Raw genomic sequence first — 15,984 nt, forward strand, 5'->3', positions numbered from 1 at the left:
CTATACTGAATTTTTGTAAAACAGACAAATTTCTCGTTGTTTCCAAGTAAACATTGACCAAGGCCAGAGAGCAGCCATTTTCATCAGAGGTTCTCGAGCCAACAGGTCGTCTGGCTCCATAGGATACCCAAGCATCATTTGGACTGTGCTGTTGCAAAACAAGGAGAAGACAAAACACTATGAGCACCACTAAATAGAGCTTTCTATGTGTCCAAAGCATTTTCCCATTTTTAAAAGGACATATGAAATGCACACTGATCCAACATTGGGCTTACCCCAAATCACATATATGTATGCGTATGTGTGTGCATAATGTATATGTATATTATATGTAGGGATATTTGTTTATGTATATATGTTTGTGTTTGTGACAAATAGAGCAACAATTAACTGACATGCTAAACACAGGCAGCAGTCAGGCCTCACAATCAAATTTGAGCCTGTCTTGTCAGTTAATGAGCTTTTGCTGGTTCTATAACATCGATTTTGTAACTTACTCTTACCTTCAAGACCTGAAGAGCCCTAGCTGGTTTGGCTCAGTGAATAGAGCGTTGGCCTGTGGACTGAAGGGCCCCAGGTTTGATAACAGTCAAGGGCACATGCCCAGGTTGTGAGCTCGAACCCCAGTGTGGGGCGTGCAGGTGGCAGCCGATCAATGATTCTCTCTCATCATGGATGTTTCTCTCCTCTCCCTCCCTCTCTGAAATAAATAAAAATATATATATTTTTAAATTATATTTAAAAAACAGACCTGAAGAGAGTCATCAGATTGGCTATAAGAGCAGGAAGGGAGAAGTCATGCTGGCATTGCTGTTGGCGGGGAGAGGAGGGCTGCAAGGCTGTGTCAGGCCCATTTCCTGGTCTGTTTTCCAGGCACTGGCGTCCAGTGGCGAGACCTTCTGAGTCCCGTCAACGTGGACGATGACTTCTCCTTTGGGCAAGTGCTAGGCATGCTGCTGTTGGACTCTGTCCTCTACGGCCTGGTGACTTGGTATGTGGAGGCCATCTTCCCGGGGCAGTTTGGTGTGCCCCAGCCCTGGTACTTCTTCATCACGGTGAGTCCGGATGCCCCCGCTCCTCATGCTGGCCAGTGGGGGGCGCAGGAAGCAGCTGACCAATGATTCTCTCTCATCATTGATGTTTCTATCTTTCTCTCCCTCTCTTTTCTCTCTGAAATCAATGAAAATAAATAAAGAAAAATACAGTTAATATTTTAATACTGTAGCATACCATGATTCCTAAGACACAGTCTGATTTCAAAGTCACGTAAAACATGTGGTTTAAAACCAGTGGATTATGGTGTGCCAGAACTATTCCAGGCATTGGAAATGCACTGGGGACAGAACTGTGGGTTAAACCAAGTCTCCCCTCAAAGGCTTACCTCTACAGGGAGTTCTAGGGCCCTGTTCTCACCTTACCTGTGGCCCTGTGTTACCTGTACCCACAGGCCTCCCTCGAGGGTGGGGTATGGGTACGGTTTGTGGTTATAGTCTTATCCCTCACTCAGCCTGTCCCTGTGATAGCCAGACAGAGGGTGAGAGTCATCCTCTAGACAGGCCGGGGCGGGGCTTCCTCATAGCAGAGGGAGGCCTGGCCCTTTGGCTCCTCCTATATAGTTCATGCGCTTCTGTGTAGGTGCGTAAGGGTGCAGTTGAGGGTGTGAAGACACAGCCTCCTTCATGTTCTGGACTGGGCATCACTCTGGACTGGAACATCCAATAACCTGTCTGTATTAAATGTCACTGTTTGCTTTTCCTCCCTGTCACATCTGAGTTGATATGATATGACAATATGCTTGTGAGTTGTCGTCATGCCATATGGCAGATTAGGAAGCTGAGGCTGAGTGCTTCCTAGGAGTAGAGAGTGGGGGCTATGCTGGATCCTGACCCAGCCCTGAGGCTCTAAGCAGTGTCTCCTGTGCGCAGCATTGTGGGAGGGAAGACCGAGGCCTGACTGCTGCCTGTGTTTAGCATGTCAGTTAATTGTTGCTCTATTTGTCACAAACACAATGACCTGACATGAATCAGCCATCTGAGACCCGTCTGCTTTCCAATCTAGCCCTCGTATTGGTGCGGGCACCCAAGAACGGTTTTAGGGAAAGAGGAGGAAGACCACGACCCTGAGAAAGCCCTCAAGACAGAGTACTTTGAAGCTGAGCCAGAGAACCTGGTGGCCGGGATCAAGATCAAGCACATATCCAAGGTGTCACACCCTGTGGGGACAGGCAGGGAAGGGGGACTTCGGAGTCACAGGTGGTAAGACCTGCTGCCTTGCCTATGGCTCTCTCCAAGCTGGTGCCTGTTCTCTGGGCCTGCTGCCTCCTGGATCCTCGGGGCTGCTCTCTGACCAGCTCTCCCAGGCACTGGCCACCACTCAGACTCTGTGTCACCAGGGCCGGGTGTGGAGACGCGGGGTTGAGTCAGTAATGCATGCCACTGCTCAGACTTAACCTCTCAGCAGCTTTGCAGTGAGTGACGCTGTGCTGGCTGCACAGTGGTGCCTTGGCCTCACAAGCCTTTGATGCCAGACACCAGGGATGTTGGGGAGCTGTTGGGGGTGGAGGAGTCAGAGAACAGCGGGAGGCAGCATGGCCACCAGTCAGCACTCTGTCCAGAAACTTCCGCCTCTCTGCCTGCTGACTAGTGATGATGGGAGTGGGAGGGACCCATGGAGCGAGTTCCTGAGGGCCCCTGAAATCCAGGGCCGCCTCTGCCTTTCCTGCAGGTGTTCAGAGTGGGGAACAAGGGCAAGGCAGCCGTCAAAGACCTGAACCTGAACCTGTACGAGGGGCAGATCACTGTCCTACTCGGCCACAATGGTGCAGGAAAGACTACCACCCTCTCAATGCTCACAGGTGAGGGGCCACATGGCCACCATGGCAGGAGTGGGGTGACCAGCAAACCGCTCACAGGCCGGTCCTTGGGTGAATTGAGGCGAAACTGCAAGGACATGGCAAGGCCGTTGTGCCTCGTGCTGGCTGGCAGGGTATCTGCTGAACCTAAGCCTTTGGTCTTCTCCTTGGCCGCAGGTCTTTTTCCCCCGACCAGTGGGCGGGCATATATCAACGGGTATGAAATTTCACAAGACATGGCTCAGATCCGGAAAAGCCTGGGCCTTTGCCCACAGCACGACGTCCTGTTTGACAACCTGACAGTAGCAGAGCACCTGTACTTCTATGCTCAGGTGAGCCGGCAGGGCATGGGATTCAGAGGTTGTCCTTGTCATATTTGTTCCTTAGTCCGCATGCTTGGGTTCCCTAGGCAGCCAGCTGAGCCCTTAGCCTCCCGGCAAACCAAACCTGCTCTGTGGAGCCCTCCCATACACTTGGAGCAGGGGAAGTGGGAGGGAAGCCAGGACTGGGAGGCCCACACATGAAAGGATGAGACAATGCCAAGGCTAAGGGGTTCACTGGATGGCCCCTCAGAAGCCCCTGTCGAACTCTCTGTCCCCTGCTATTTCAGCTGAAAGGCTTGTCCCGCCAGAAGTGCCCTGAAGAAGTCAAACAGATGCTGCACATCCTCGGTCTGGAGGACAAGCGGGACTCACGGAGCAGGTTCCTGAGCGGGGGGATGAAGCGCAAGCTGTCCATCGGCATCGCCCTCATCGCGGGCTCCAAGGTACAGGGCAGCGGGCCCGACCTCCTGAAGGACATGGGCCAGGGCCCCCATATGCGATGGACACACACTTGGGGCAGTGGGTCCAGAGGCGTTGCCCTCTAGCTCCCACTCGGCCTGGGCTGGCTGCTGGCTCCGCAGCCGTGGCTCGGAAACCCTGGCCCTGGACAACCTGTATGGGCAGTTAGGCAAGGGCGGTCCTGTTGTGTCTTTGTGGACTTGAGCTGCATGGGCCCAGACCTGTTCCCAGGCTGTGCGTCACCCTCCAGGTCCTGATGCTGGATGAGCCCACCTCGGGCATGGACGCCATCTCCAGAAGGGCCATCTGGGACCTCCTTCAGCAGCAGAAAAGTGACCGCACCATCCTGCTGACCACCCACTTCATGGATGAGGCCGACCTGCTCGGGGACCGCATCGCCATCATGGCCAAGGGGGAGCTGCAGTGCTGCGGGTCTTCGCTGTTCCTCAAACAGAAATATGGTGAGTGACCAAGGGTGGGAAGTGGGCTGGGCAGACCAGCCTCCGTTCTATATGGGGCCAGTGTTACTGACCCAGTGTGCTGAACTAAGTGCCCACTGTTGCCTTGGCCGGCGTTCTCAGTGGTTAGAGTGTTGGCCTATCCACCGAAGAGTTGTGGGTTTCGATCCCTGGCCCCAGTAGGGGTGCGTGTGGGAGGCAACCAATCCATGTGTCTCTGTCACATCTCTCTCTCCCTCCCTCCCTCCCTTCCACTTTCTCTAAAAATCAGTGAAAAAATATCCTCGAGTAATAGGCCCCTAAGACCTCTGTCTGCTACCTCTGGGTGGAGACCCGAGGCCCCAGGCAGAGGAGATTTTAAGAGTGGAGAGGGAGGGAAGTAGGACAGATTGTCTTGATTGGATTAGAACAACAACCAGTCATGGTGAATGGAATAGCAGTTGAGAATCAGGGCTGCCCAGAGCAGCAGCGTTCTTGGAGAGGCCAAGCCGTGTGCCAGTACTGCAGCTCTCACACCAGCAAGTGGCCTACGACATGGTCCAGGGCTGGTGGGTCGCATGTGGAATCAGGATCCTCTTTGCTATGTAGGCATGATTTTCCTCAAGGGCAGCTCCTGTCCAGTGTGCCAGGTCCCATCCACATTCTGCCAGTGGGAAGGAGCAAAGACAGAAGACAAGATACCTCAGGAGTTGGATACCTCCCTTCTGTGGCTCCCCCTGCTCAGCACACAGTCCTGTCAAGTAGATGGTGACCCAGTGTAGTCACCATCAGGCTGGTGGAGACTGGACAGGGTGGCCTCCATCCTGGGGTTCCATTACTGAGAAAGCAAGGTTCTTGGGGACAGTATCTATCACAGCCTCTGAGACTTGAAATCTGAAGTCTGGCTTAGTTTCACCTCCTTATCATGCTCAGCGCCCATGTTTTCCAGCATCTCTTCCCAGCTAGGGAGCAGGAGGCAAACCCTCAGGATAGCTCTGAGGAGTTCTGAGAGGACCCCTGCTCTCCACCCCCTTTCCTGTGAGCCTGCCATGGTCCTGAGCCTGAGGACCTGGGCAGGCCAAGAAACATGGGCGACAGCCTCATGGGGGCTCCGCTGTGGTGCAGGTGCAGGCTACCACATGACGCTGGTGAAGGAGCCTCACTGCAACCCAGAGAGCATCTCCCGGCTCGTCTACCACCACATCCCCAACGCCTCCCTGGAGAGCAGTGCCGGAGCAGAGCTGTCGTTCATTCTTCCCAAGGAGAGCACGCACAGGTACATGTCCCGAGAGCGCGCACGTACGGATCGGAGAACGGGGCTCAGTGGGCTGTAAGGGCTCCAGGCTCAGAGTCACCCGCCCTGCACTTGTCAGGCCTGGCCAGTGGGCATCTCTCAGGCCCTGGGCCTGTGACAGTCAGCACAGTCAGCATGACGCATCTGCTTGCTGGGCCTAGGGTGCCAGGCCTCCCTGTGCAGTGGAGCTGGGGAAACACACTCATACCTGAGAAGCAAAAGTGTCTTACTCATCAAAGGGGAGCTCAGTGCATTGGTCACACCGGGTGAAGCATGCACAGCAACCCATCCAGAGTTCTCTGTGGAATTGCGAATTTGTATGTCTTCTTGGTCTTAGAATTTGAGTCGCAGACACATGCCTCATAAACTGTGCAGACTACCAGGGTGGGGAGGTAAAAAACCAAATTTGATTCACATTCTGAAACTTTGGGACATAAATCTTAAAAGTACTTTTAATCTTGCTACAAGCCCTATTGAGTAATGTGGGGTTTTTTGTTGTTGTTTTTAATGTTTTTATTGATTTCAGAGAGTAAGGGAGAGAGAGTCAGAAACACCAACGATGAGACAGAATCATTGATCGGCTGCCTCCTGCATGCCCCCTACTGAGGATCGAGCCCGAAACCCAGGCATATGCCCTTGACCAAAATCGAACTCAGGACCCTTCAGTCCGCAGGCTGATGCTCTATCCACTGAGCCAAACCGGCTAGGGCCTTCCTGGTTTTTCAGCCTTGCTTTTTTTTTTTAAATTAAATCTTTATTGTTCAGTTTATTACATTTGTTCCTCTTTTTTCCCCCCATAACTCCCCTCCTCTCAGTTCCCGCCCCACCCTCCGCCCTCACTCCCCACCCACTGTCCTCATCCATAGGTGCACGATTTTTGTCCAGTCTCTTCCCGCATCTCCCACTCCCCTTTCCCCCCCAAGAATAGTCAGTCCATTCCCTTTCTATGTCCCTGATTCTATTATAATCACCAGTTCATTCTGTACATCATATTATTTATTCACTTGATTCTTAGATTCACTTGTTGATAGATGCATGTTTGCTGTTCATAATTTGTATCTTTACCTTTTTCTTCTTCTTCCTCTTCTTAAAGGATACCTTTCAGCATTTCGTATAATACTGGTTTAGTGGTGATGAACTCCTTTAGCTTTTCCTTATCTGTGAAGCTCATTATCTGACCTTCAATTCTGAATGATAGCTTTGCTGGATAAAGTAATCTTGGTTGTAGGTTCTTGGTATTCATCACTTTGAATATTTCTTGCCATTCCCTTCTGGCCTGCAAAGTTTCTGTTGAGAAATCAGCTGACAGTCGTATGGGTATTTCCTTGTAGGTAATTGAGTCTCTTTCTCTTGCTGCTTTTAAGATTCTCTCTTTGTCTTTTGCTCTTGGCATTTTAATTATGATGTGTCTTGGTGTGGTCCTCTTTGGATTCCTTTTGTTTGGGGTTCTCTGTGCTTCCTGGACTTGTAAGTCTATTTCTTTCACCAGGTGGGGGAAGTTTTCTGTCATTATTTCTTCAAATAGGTTTTCAATATCTTGCTGTCTCTCATCTTCTGGCACCCCTATAATTCTGATATTGGTGCGCTTGAAGCTGTCCCAGAGGCTCCTTACACTATCTTCGTATTTTCGGATTCTTTTTTCATTTTGCTTTTCCAGTTGGGTGTTTTTTGCTTCTTCGCATTTCAAATCTTTGACTTGATTCTTGCGCTCCTCTGTTCTGCTATTGGGTGTCTGTATAATATTCTTTATTTCAGTCAGTGTATGCTTAATTTCTAGTTGGTTCTTTATCACAACATCGAGGGTCTCATTAGATTTCGTGAGGCTCTCATCAAGTTTATTGGCAGCTTCTAGCACATTATTGAAAGCCCTCAAAATTGCGTTTTTTAGCTCTATATCCTCCATTTCTGTCATGTTTCTTTGTCTCCGCGTTTTTTATGCTTTCTTGGTGCACCCCCTTGTGGTCTTTGTGCGCAGTCTTGTTCTAGTTAAGCCTTGATTGTTGTAGTTAATACTAGAGGGATTTGACCACCAGGCCGACTGGCTGTATCTGCAGTAGGAAAACTTCTGTCCTCTGGAGAGGTGCTAATCCAGCCTTTACCTGAGGCTATCTGGCAAATGGCTCTGCGCAGGGCTTGGGCGGGGCGGGGTCGCACGGGATCAACAGGGCGGGCAGAGGGAGCGGTTATGGCTGCTCTCAGTCCCATTCCCAGAGGCTCTGCTTCTCAGAACCCCAGCAACCGCTGCAAACCTCGGAGAGAAAGCTGCCCTCACATTCCAACTGATGCCAGACAATCCCGCTTCTCCCGTTTGAGTCTGAGTCCCTAGAGACTCGCCCGGATCTGGAGCTCAGAGCCTGAGACTCACTCCTGATTGAAAACGACAACCGCACCCTCAGCCACCAGCCGGCTCCACGCGCACCTCCGTACCTTTGTATTTTCCACACTGCGCCTCCTCTGAGCCTCGGTATGCTGTTCTCTTTCCTTCTAGTTGAAGAATCTCTCCTCAGCCAGCCTTCCTGTGGTTCTGGGTGATGTCCGTTCCGTCTTTTAGTTGTATTTTTGAAGTGGTTATTTGCGCCAGCAATCTCCGGTGTTTACCTATGCCGCCATCCTGGTTTCTCCTCGGATTCTTTTTTCATTTTGCTTTTCCACTTGGGTGTTTTTTGCTTCTTCGCATTTCAAATCTTTGACTTGATTCTTGCGCTCCTCTGGTCTGCTGTTGGGTGTCTGTATAATATTCTTTATTTCAGTCAGTGTATGCTTAATTTCTAGTTGGTTCTTTATCACAACATCGAGGGTCTCATTAGTTTTCTTGAGGCTCTCATCAAGTTTATCGACAGTTTCTAGCAAATTATTGAAAGCCCTTAAAAGTGAGTTTTTTAGCTCTATATCCTCCATTTCTGTCATGTTTTTTTGTCTCCGCATTTTTTATGCTTTCTTGATGCACCCCCTTGTGGTCTTTGTGCGCAGTCTTGTTGTAGTTATGCCTTGATTGTTTTCAGCAATACGGGGGTGAATTGACCTCCAGGCTAATTGGCTATGAGAGTCAGCTATGTCTGCAGTGGGAGCGCTACTGTGCTGAATCTCTAGGGCGGTGCTAATCTAGCCTTTGCCTAAGGCTCTCGGGCAAATGCCTCTGTGCAGGTCTTGGGCAGGGCGGTCCTGGCAAATGCCTCTGTGCAGGGCTTGGGCGGGGCAGGTCCCCAGGGGATCTACAGGGCGGGCGGAGCGAGCAGTTATGGCTGCTCTCAGTTCCGTCTCCAGCGGCTCTGCAACCGCTGCAGACCTCGGAGAGAAAGCTGCCTTCCCGCTTCTCCCCTTTGAGTCTGGGTCCCTAGAGACTCGCCCGGATCTGGAGCTCAGAGTCTGAAACTCCCTCCCAATTGAAGACAACAACCGCGCCCTCCGCTGCCAGCCCACTCCACGTGCACTCTGAACCTTAGTATTTCACTTCAGCACTGCGCCTCCTCTGAGTCTCGTATGGTTTCCTCTTTCCTCCTAGTTGTAGAACTTCCACTCAGCCAGCCTTCCTGTGGTTCTGGATGATGTCCGTTCCGTCTTTTAGTTATATTTTTGAAGTGGTTGTTCGAGGCAGCAAGCTCCAGCGTTAACCTATGCCGCCATCTTGGTTCTCCAGCCTTGCTTTTTCTGCATATTATGTGTTCATATCTCTTTCTTATTTATCAGTCAGAGTGTTTTATATGTAGTTGACCCTTGGACAACGCAAAGCTTAGGGGCACTGATTCCCCTACCCCTGCACATTAAAAAATCCATATATAAATTTTGACTCCCCAAAAGCTTAGCTACTACTGTTTACCAAAAGCCTTACTGATAACATAAAGAGTCAGTAAACTCGTGTTTTTTCTGTTATGTGTATTATACTGTACTTGTACAACAAAATAAGCTAGAGAAAAGGAAATGTCAATAAGAAAATCAGAAGGAAGAGAAAATACATTTATAGTACTGTATTTTTAATTTATTTTTTATTTTTTTTAGAGAGAGAGAGGAAGGGAGAGAGAAACATCAATATAAGAGAGAAACATTAATCTGCTGCCTCCTATATGCACCCCAACTGGGGATCAAACCTGACCAGGAATTGAACCCGTCACCTTTTGGTGTACGGGGTACGCTCCAACCAACTGAGCCACACCGGCCAGGGCTATGTTTTGTTTTTTAATTTGCCTGTAGTGGACCCATTAATATCATGTTGATAATTAATATCAACCATTTTTGTTGCAACTTTTCCAATTTTGTAGTTGCCTAATTTTGTGAGATTTTTTTTCCCATGCAGATATGTTACATTTATTTTTTTTAATTTTATGTGTTGTTTTTTTTTTATTGCTGTTAGAGGGGTAGGGAGAGGGGGAGGGAGAAAGAGAGAAACATTGATTGGTTTCCTCCTGTACCAGGAATTCAACCTGCAATCCCTGCATTTACTCCGACTGAAAATTGAACCAGCAACCCTTCGGTGCACAGGATGGCAATCCAGCCAACCTAGCCACACTGGCCAGGGCAGCTACTTTACATTTAATGGGTTATATCTTCTCCCTTGTGATATAATTGTCCTTGCCCTGCAATCAAATAAATATTCACCAATTGCTTTTGGTTGGTTTTATGATCTCATGTAGGTGTATACTATTAAAGAATGCCTTTGTACACGTTACATGGAAACAAAGGGGGGTCAGGGAACCCTGGCTGGGTAGCTCAATTGGTTAGATCATCGCCATATATGCCAAAGTTGTGGATTTGGTCCCTGGTCAGAGCACATAAGTGGAACAACAAATCTCTCTTCTCTCTCTTTCTCTCTCTGCCTCCTTCCCTCGCTCCCTCCTCCCCTCTCTCTTCTCTCTCTCTCAGGTCAATTTTTTTAAAGGCAGCGAACAAAACCTGACTTTCCTTTTTTTTTTTTGAAATGGTATTTCAAGGAGCTCACTTCTTTTGCCCCTCCCCCACACTACACGGAGGTGATTATTTAGGAATGAAGTATCTGGAACGTCATTGAGAAGGGACTCATCACTCCGGGTCTTTTTTCAGGTTTGAAAGTCTTTTTGCTAAACTGGAGAAGAAGCAGAAGGAGCTGGGCATTGCCAGCTTTGGGGCCTCTGTGACTACCATGGAGGAAGTCTTCTTACGGTCAGTAAATGTGTCTAGGACTCAGCAATGGGGATGATTTTTCCCACTGCTATTTGCTTATTTAATGATATTGTTTGTAGTATCTTGTAGAGTTGAACCGGAAATAAGAATTACAATTTGTTAGTGGGTGGTTTTTTTAGAATGGTAAAGCAGTCCTCTCAATTATATCTCTAACACCCATCTGAGGGTGGACGTATGCCTGGGGTGGAAGCAGGGCAGTGGGCCAGCTATCGGAGCCCGAGTTCGAATCATGACTCTGTTATCAAGACCGCGTGAACTCAGTGAGGTTTCTGACACGCACAGCAGTTCAGAAAGCGGAGAGCAGCTGTGCTCCGATCCTGTTGGGAGTGTGTGCGCTTCCCCTGGGGTCTCTCCCGGCAACAGCAGGCTGGCCAAACTCCTCTCAGGTTTAGACAGTAGTCCAGAGCATGCCTCCACCCTAATGGAGGTGTGAAGTTTAGCATTCAGACCTGCAGAACTGCAGGGTGAGCTCGATATGACTGACTCATGCATCAGACATTTGTTGAGTGCTTATTTGACAGTGTTAAGAACTAGAAATGCAAAGAAATAGAATGTGAGATAGGGATTTCTCCTTGAGGGCCCATACCTAGAGCAGGCAACAGAATAAGTGGATGTAAACACAATGTAGCTGTCATGACCCAAGCCTCCTTGTGTCCCTTGGGACAGCCCTGATTATAAATGCTGACCTGGGTCAGGCTCCCCAAGAGACCGGGATCCCCATGAGCAGGGTCCCTGTCTGCTTGTCTTTCTCTCCTGGACTTTCCTTGGCTGCAATAGCTGGTGTTCTGGAGGTATTTACTGATGAATGAATGCATGCACAAACCAGCCAAGGAAGCTGATGGCATTCTATTTTAGTGCCTCTGACAATCTCCCTCTTTTCCCCACCTCTGCTTCCTTTCTCCGTGGAACAATAGCTTCTCCCTCCCTTATGACCAGACCTTGTGTGTTTGGTGCAGGGTCGGTAAGCTGGTAGACACCAGCATGGACATCCAGGCCATCCAGCTGCCTGCCCTGCAGTACCAGCACGAGAGGCGGGCAAGCGACTGGGCACTGGACAGCAACCTGTGTGGGACAATGGACCCAACTGACGGCATCGGCGCCCTGATTGAGGATTGCACCGCCATCAAGCTCAACACAGGGGTGAGTGCTGGGGGCTGGAGCCAGGCAGTGCAGGAGGATTGAGAGACCCCGAAGTCCCACGTGCTAAGGGTCCATGAGGGTAGATGTGGACTTCGGGAGGGTCAGTGTGCCAGGAAGAGGGTAGATTACAGCTCGTGCTCCCATGGGTTGGCAAAGAGAAGGAAAACGTGGAGCAGTTGTAATTTCTTAACCTTCTAACTTGGCCATTTAGGAATAAGAGTGAATTTTTGCTTATGATGCTGACAGTGCCCCCTTCACCAAGATCTTGACGTGTGCCAGCATTTGATGAGGTAGAAGCAGCACTGGTTCCATTTTATGGACAGAAAACAGGCCTGAGCCAAGGTTTCATGGTCAGCATGCAGCAGACTTGGGGACTGGTTCCTGCGACACTCCCCACACTTAGGAAGCCAGTAAAGAGGTGAAGTTGGGGGATATGGGCAGCTGAGGGACTTATTTTTTTTCTGCAAGCGCAGCCGGTGTCCTCATATCAGTAGCAAGGGGAGGCTGAGGCCTCAGCGGGAGAACACATGTGTCCTGCATGTCACTGACTGAGCCCTGCAAGAAGTTCAGGGGCCCCAGGGCACAGTGTCAGCCAAAGGCCCCCAGGCTGCTGGTCAGATGCTGGCTCCCGAGTGGCAGCCGTGTCACCTCATCTCCTCTGCTGCAGCTCACCCTCTACTGCCAGCAGTTCTTGGCCATGTTCCTGAAGAAGGCCACATACAGCTGGCGGGAGTGGAAGATGGTGGCAGCCCAGGTGCTGGTCCCTGTGATGTCCATCACCCTGGCCCTCCTGGCCATCAACTACTCCTCCGAGATCTTTGACGACCCCATCCTGAAGCTCACCTTGGACGAGTACGGCAGGACTGTTGTGCCCTTCTCGGTGCCTGGGACCTCTCGGCTGGACCAGCAGCTAGCTGAGCATCTGAAGGACATGCTGCAGGCTGAGGGCCAGGAGCCTCGTGAGGTGCTGGGTAAGGGGCATCCCTGGGGCTCAGGGCCCAAGCTGCACTAGCAGAGAGCTGTAGAGATTTGGGGTAGGTAGTTCTTCTCTAGCCTGTGCAGCACAGGCCCCCTGCTCCCCCACCCACCCCACCCCATCATGACACCCAGAAATGCCTCCAGACATGCCAGGTCTCCCCTGGGGGGGAAGATGGTTGCACTGAGTCAGAAGAAGACATAAGACAGCATCTCTAGGGCCAAATTTTGTCCAAGGGGTCATTTCCTGAAGTTTTATACTTAGGCCCATTCAAAGGAAATGTGAAACTTCCATGATCTTTACGCTGCCCTTTCTTTGTTGCTGGCTGGTCACAGTATGCGTTAATGTGACACAGTGCTTTCTTCCATCATCCTAAAACCAAAGCCATCCCATGTCCCCAGGGGTGGCAGTTGGACGCAGCTCTGGGTTTGGAGCTGGCATCACTCTAGTGACATGGACGATGCTTGAAGGTTTTCTCCCCTCACTGCTCCCCTCCCACTTCCTGGCCAGCTACTTTGAGATTCAGTATACTGAATGGTCACCAAATCTTGGCAGGAATTAATTTATTCTGTAGCTATGTGAACGGGCAGCGAGAATGGGCTGGCACTGTGCTGGGCACTGTGCTGGGCACTGTGCTGGGCAGGAGCTCCTGCAGCCCAGAGTCCCCACTTGGCCCCGCCAGTGACTGTGACCCTGACTAGCCCCATTGAAACAGTGGTGGGTGCCCCTCTTTGTCACCCCATGTGCCCCCAGCCTGTTTTCTGGCTGTCACCCAGCCTGGCCCAAAGACTGTGGGGCTCTCATGGTGCACAGTGGCTCTGGGCATTCAGGACGCTGCCATAGATGCCCCGGCCTGAGTCCATCTGGAAGCTTCAGTTGCCTGCTCCCTCGTGGAGTGTGGGGCCTTTAGTTTCTGACCACCTCACGGCGTGGTGTTTTATACTGTACTTAAAAACATCTGACCGTAGGTAATGACAGCAGGCCTTGATGGAAGCCAATGTAAATATCAGTACTAGGGTTCACTGATGTGTCCCTGTCCCCTTGCTGACCCTTGGGTCCTGCGGTATAGGTGTCATCACTGTACCCATTTTACAGCTGAGAGGCAAGACGAGAGCAGTGAGCCTGCGGGCAGGGTGGAACAGCCTGTGTGCAGGGTGGAACAGCCCGTGGACAGTTTCTGTGCGCCTGGAAGGTTGCGTGTCTTTCCCTTGGTTCCTCCAGGCTTTCAGAACTCCCAGAGCGTGGGCCGTGGGCACCAGTCGACCACACTGCTGACTCTGCCATTGTCCCCCAGGTGACCTGGAGGAGTTCCTGATTTTCAGGGCCTCGGTGGAGGGGGGAGGCTTTAACGAGCGGTGCCTGGTGGCAGCATCCTTCAGAGATGTCGGCGAGCGGACAGTCATCACCGCCCTATTCAACAACCAGGCATACCACTCCCCGGCCACCGCGCTGGCCATTGTGGACAACCTCCTATTCAAGCTGCTGTGCGGCCCCCAGGCCTCCATCACAGCCTCCAACTACCCCCAGCCCCGGAGTGCACTTCAGGCCGCCAAGGACCAGTTCAACGAGTATGTGCACTGCCCCACCATCCCTGTGCCCCGTCAGGACTCCGTCCCCATCAGGTCAGACCCCTGCCTCCTCCTGTCAGGACCATTCGTCAGAACTGACCGCCTCAGCACTGCCTGGGCCACCAAGGGCCATGGAGGTGGATGAAGCGTAGTTTATGCCCTCAGGAAGCTTCCCGTTCTTGGCGGGGAATCCTTGCCCCATATCTTTCTCAGCTCCCCTTACCCACCCTTGTCTTGGATAGCAGATAAGGTGTTGAGTCTCCATGCCACACACACTGAGGTCCCTGCAGGGAGCTCCTGAAGATGTAGAGGGTAGCCATGCCCTCTTCCCAAGTCTGCACCCCGCTCCTCCCAGCCACTGTCCCCAGGGAACCCCAGCACACACTCGTGCTCAGGGCATTCCTGGCTGTGTGTGTGAGCCAGGAGAACAGAACGCAGCAAGAGCAAGTGTTCTTGCTGCTTCTTCTTTTTTTTTTTTAATAAATTTTATTGATTTTTTTTTACAGAGAAGAAGGAAGAGGAATAGAGAGTTAGAAACATCGATGAGAGAGAAACATCGATCAGCTGCCTCCTGCACACTCCCTACTGGGTATATGCCCGCAGCCAAGGTACATGCCCTTGACCGAGTCCGCAGGCCGACGCTCTATCCACTGAGCCAAACCGGTTAGGGCTATTCTTGCTTCTTGATGGCGAGTCAGAGAGCCCAGGAGGCATTTCTCTCCTTAGGCCTTGTCATGCCATCATGTGTGTCAGACTCTCAGCCGCATCCCTGTCACGGAGCCCCCAAACCTCTGGGACCATCCAGAGGAAGCCAAGAAAGTCAGTTAATTTCAGAACAGTCACTCCACTTCAGGGCAGCTTATTAATGGGGGAGGGAGCTTCATCTGCATCCTCCATTCTAGACTGGGCCCTGGGCCTCACCATGCCTTCCGCTCCCTCTGATACCTCCCATTTTCACCCCAAAAGAAGAGACACAGTGGTAGTCACTTGCTCTCCTTGTTATATCAGAAACAGACCAGCACAAGGTAAATACTTGTGGTGGAGCAGATGGCAGGGCTTTGAAATGATACCCAATGGGGAGGGGCTTCCCCTTGATGGAGACATCAGGAAGAGACGGGCTTATGGGGCCTTCAGGCCCAGGCAGGTCATCGGCAGCTGCAGGCAGGGGCTGTGCTGGAGCACCTAGAGGGGGCAGCTGCCTCCTGGTGGCTCCAAACTAGGAGACCCAGAGGTCAGGCTGAGCAGGACCAAGCGTAGTATGCTAAGAGTGGGCCAGGCAGCAGGAATTTTTGTTTTAACAGCTTAGGAGATATAGTTCACCTACCATATACAGTATCCCTGTTTGTAGTACAATTGTATGATTATTGGTATATTCACAGAGTCATGGAGCCCTCATCACAATGTAATTTTTCAGTATAAATGAAATATAGCATTATGTTAGTCTCAGGTGTACAACATCATGATTTGATACATGTATTGATACATGTATTGGGAAATGGTTGGCCACAATAAGTCTAGTTAACATCTGTCACCATACATAGTTACAAATATTTTTTCTTTTTTAAATATTTTTTTATTGATTTCGGAGAGGAAGGGAGAGGTAGAGAGAGATAGAAACATCAATGAGAGAGAATCATTGATTGGCTGCTTCTTGCACTCCCCCTACTGGGGGTTGAGCCCGAAACCCAGGACCTTCAGTCCGCAGGTTGACGCTCTCTCCACTGAGCCAAACCAGCTAGAGCTCAAATACTTTTTCTTGTGATAAGAACTTTTAAGATTTAC

General features: G+C 50.7%; 1 protein-coding gene across 2 annotated transcripts in view; it reads left to right on the forward strand.

The window, feature by feature from the left end:
- ABCA3 (ATP binding cassette subfamily A member 3) overlaps window positions 1-15,984 on the forward strand; it is a 48,611-nt gene that overhangs the window by 22,880 nt on the left and 9,747 nt on the right. For both annotated transcript variants that reach the window (XM_070413216.1, XM_070413217.1), the window contains exons 11-21: window positions 874-1,055; window positions 2,059-2,202; window positions 2,725-2,854; window positions 3,029-3,183; window positions 3,462-3,617; window positions 3,884-4,094; window positions 5,196-5,346; window positions 10,399-10,497; window positions 11,475-11,658; window positions 12,326-12,629; window positions 13,929-14,202. In XM_070413216.1, the coding sequence (XP_070269317.1) occupies window positions 874-1,055; window positions 2,059-2,202; window positions 2,725-2,854; window positions 3,029-3,183; window positions 3,462-3,617; window positions 3,884-4,094; window positions 5,196-5,346; window positions 10,399-10,497; window positions 11,475-11,658; window positions 12,326-12,629; window positions 13,929-14,202 (1,990 nt within the window). The remainder of the gene's footprint in view (window positions 1-873; window positions 1,056-2,058; window positions 2,203-2,724; window positions 2,855-3,028; window positions 3,184-3,461; window positions 3,618-3,883; window positions 4,095-5,195; window positions 5,347-10,398; window positions 10,498-11,474; window positions 11,659-12,325; window positions 12,630-13,928; window positions 14,203-15,984) is intronic.

The sequence above is a fragment of the Myotis yumanensis genome, unplaced genomic scaffold (genome assembly GCF_028538775.1).
Source record: "Myotis yumanensis isolate MYYU_CA2020_CCGP unplaced genomic scaffold, mMyoYum1.0.hap1 SCAF_4, whole genome shotgun sequence".
In the NCBI taxonomy this organism is placed as follows: Eukaryota; Metazoa; Chordata; class Mammalia; order Chiroptera; family Vespertilionidae; genus Myotis; species Myotis yumanensis.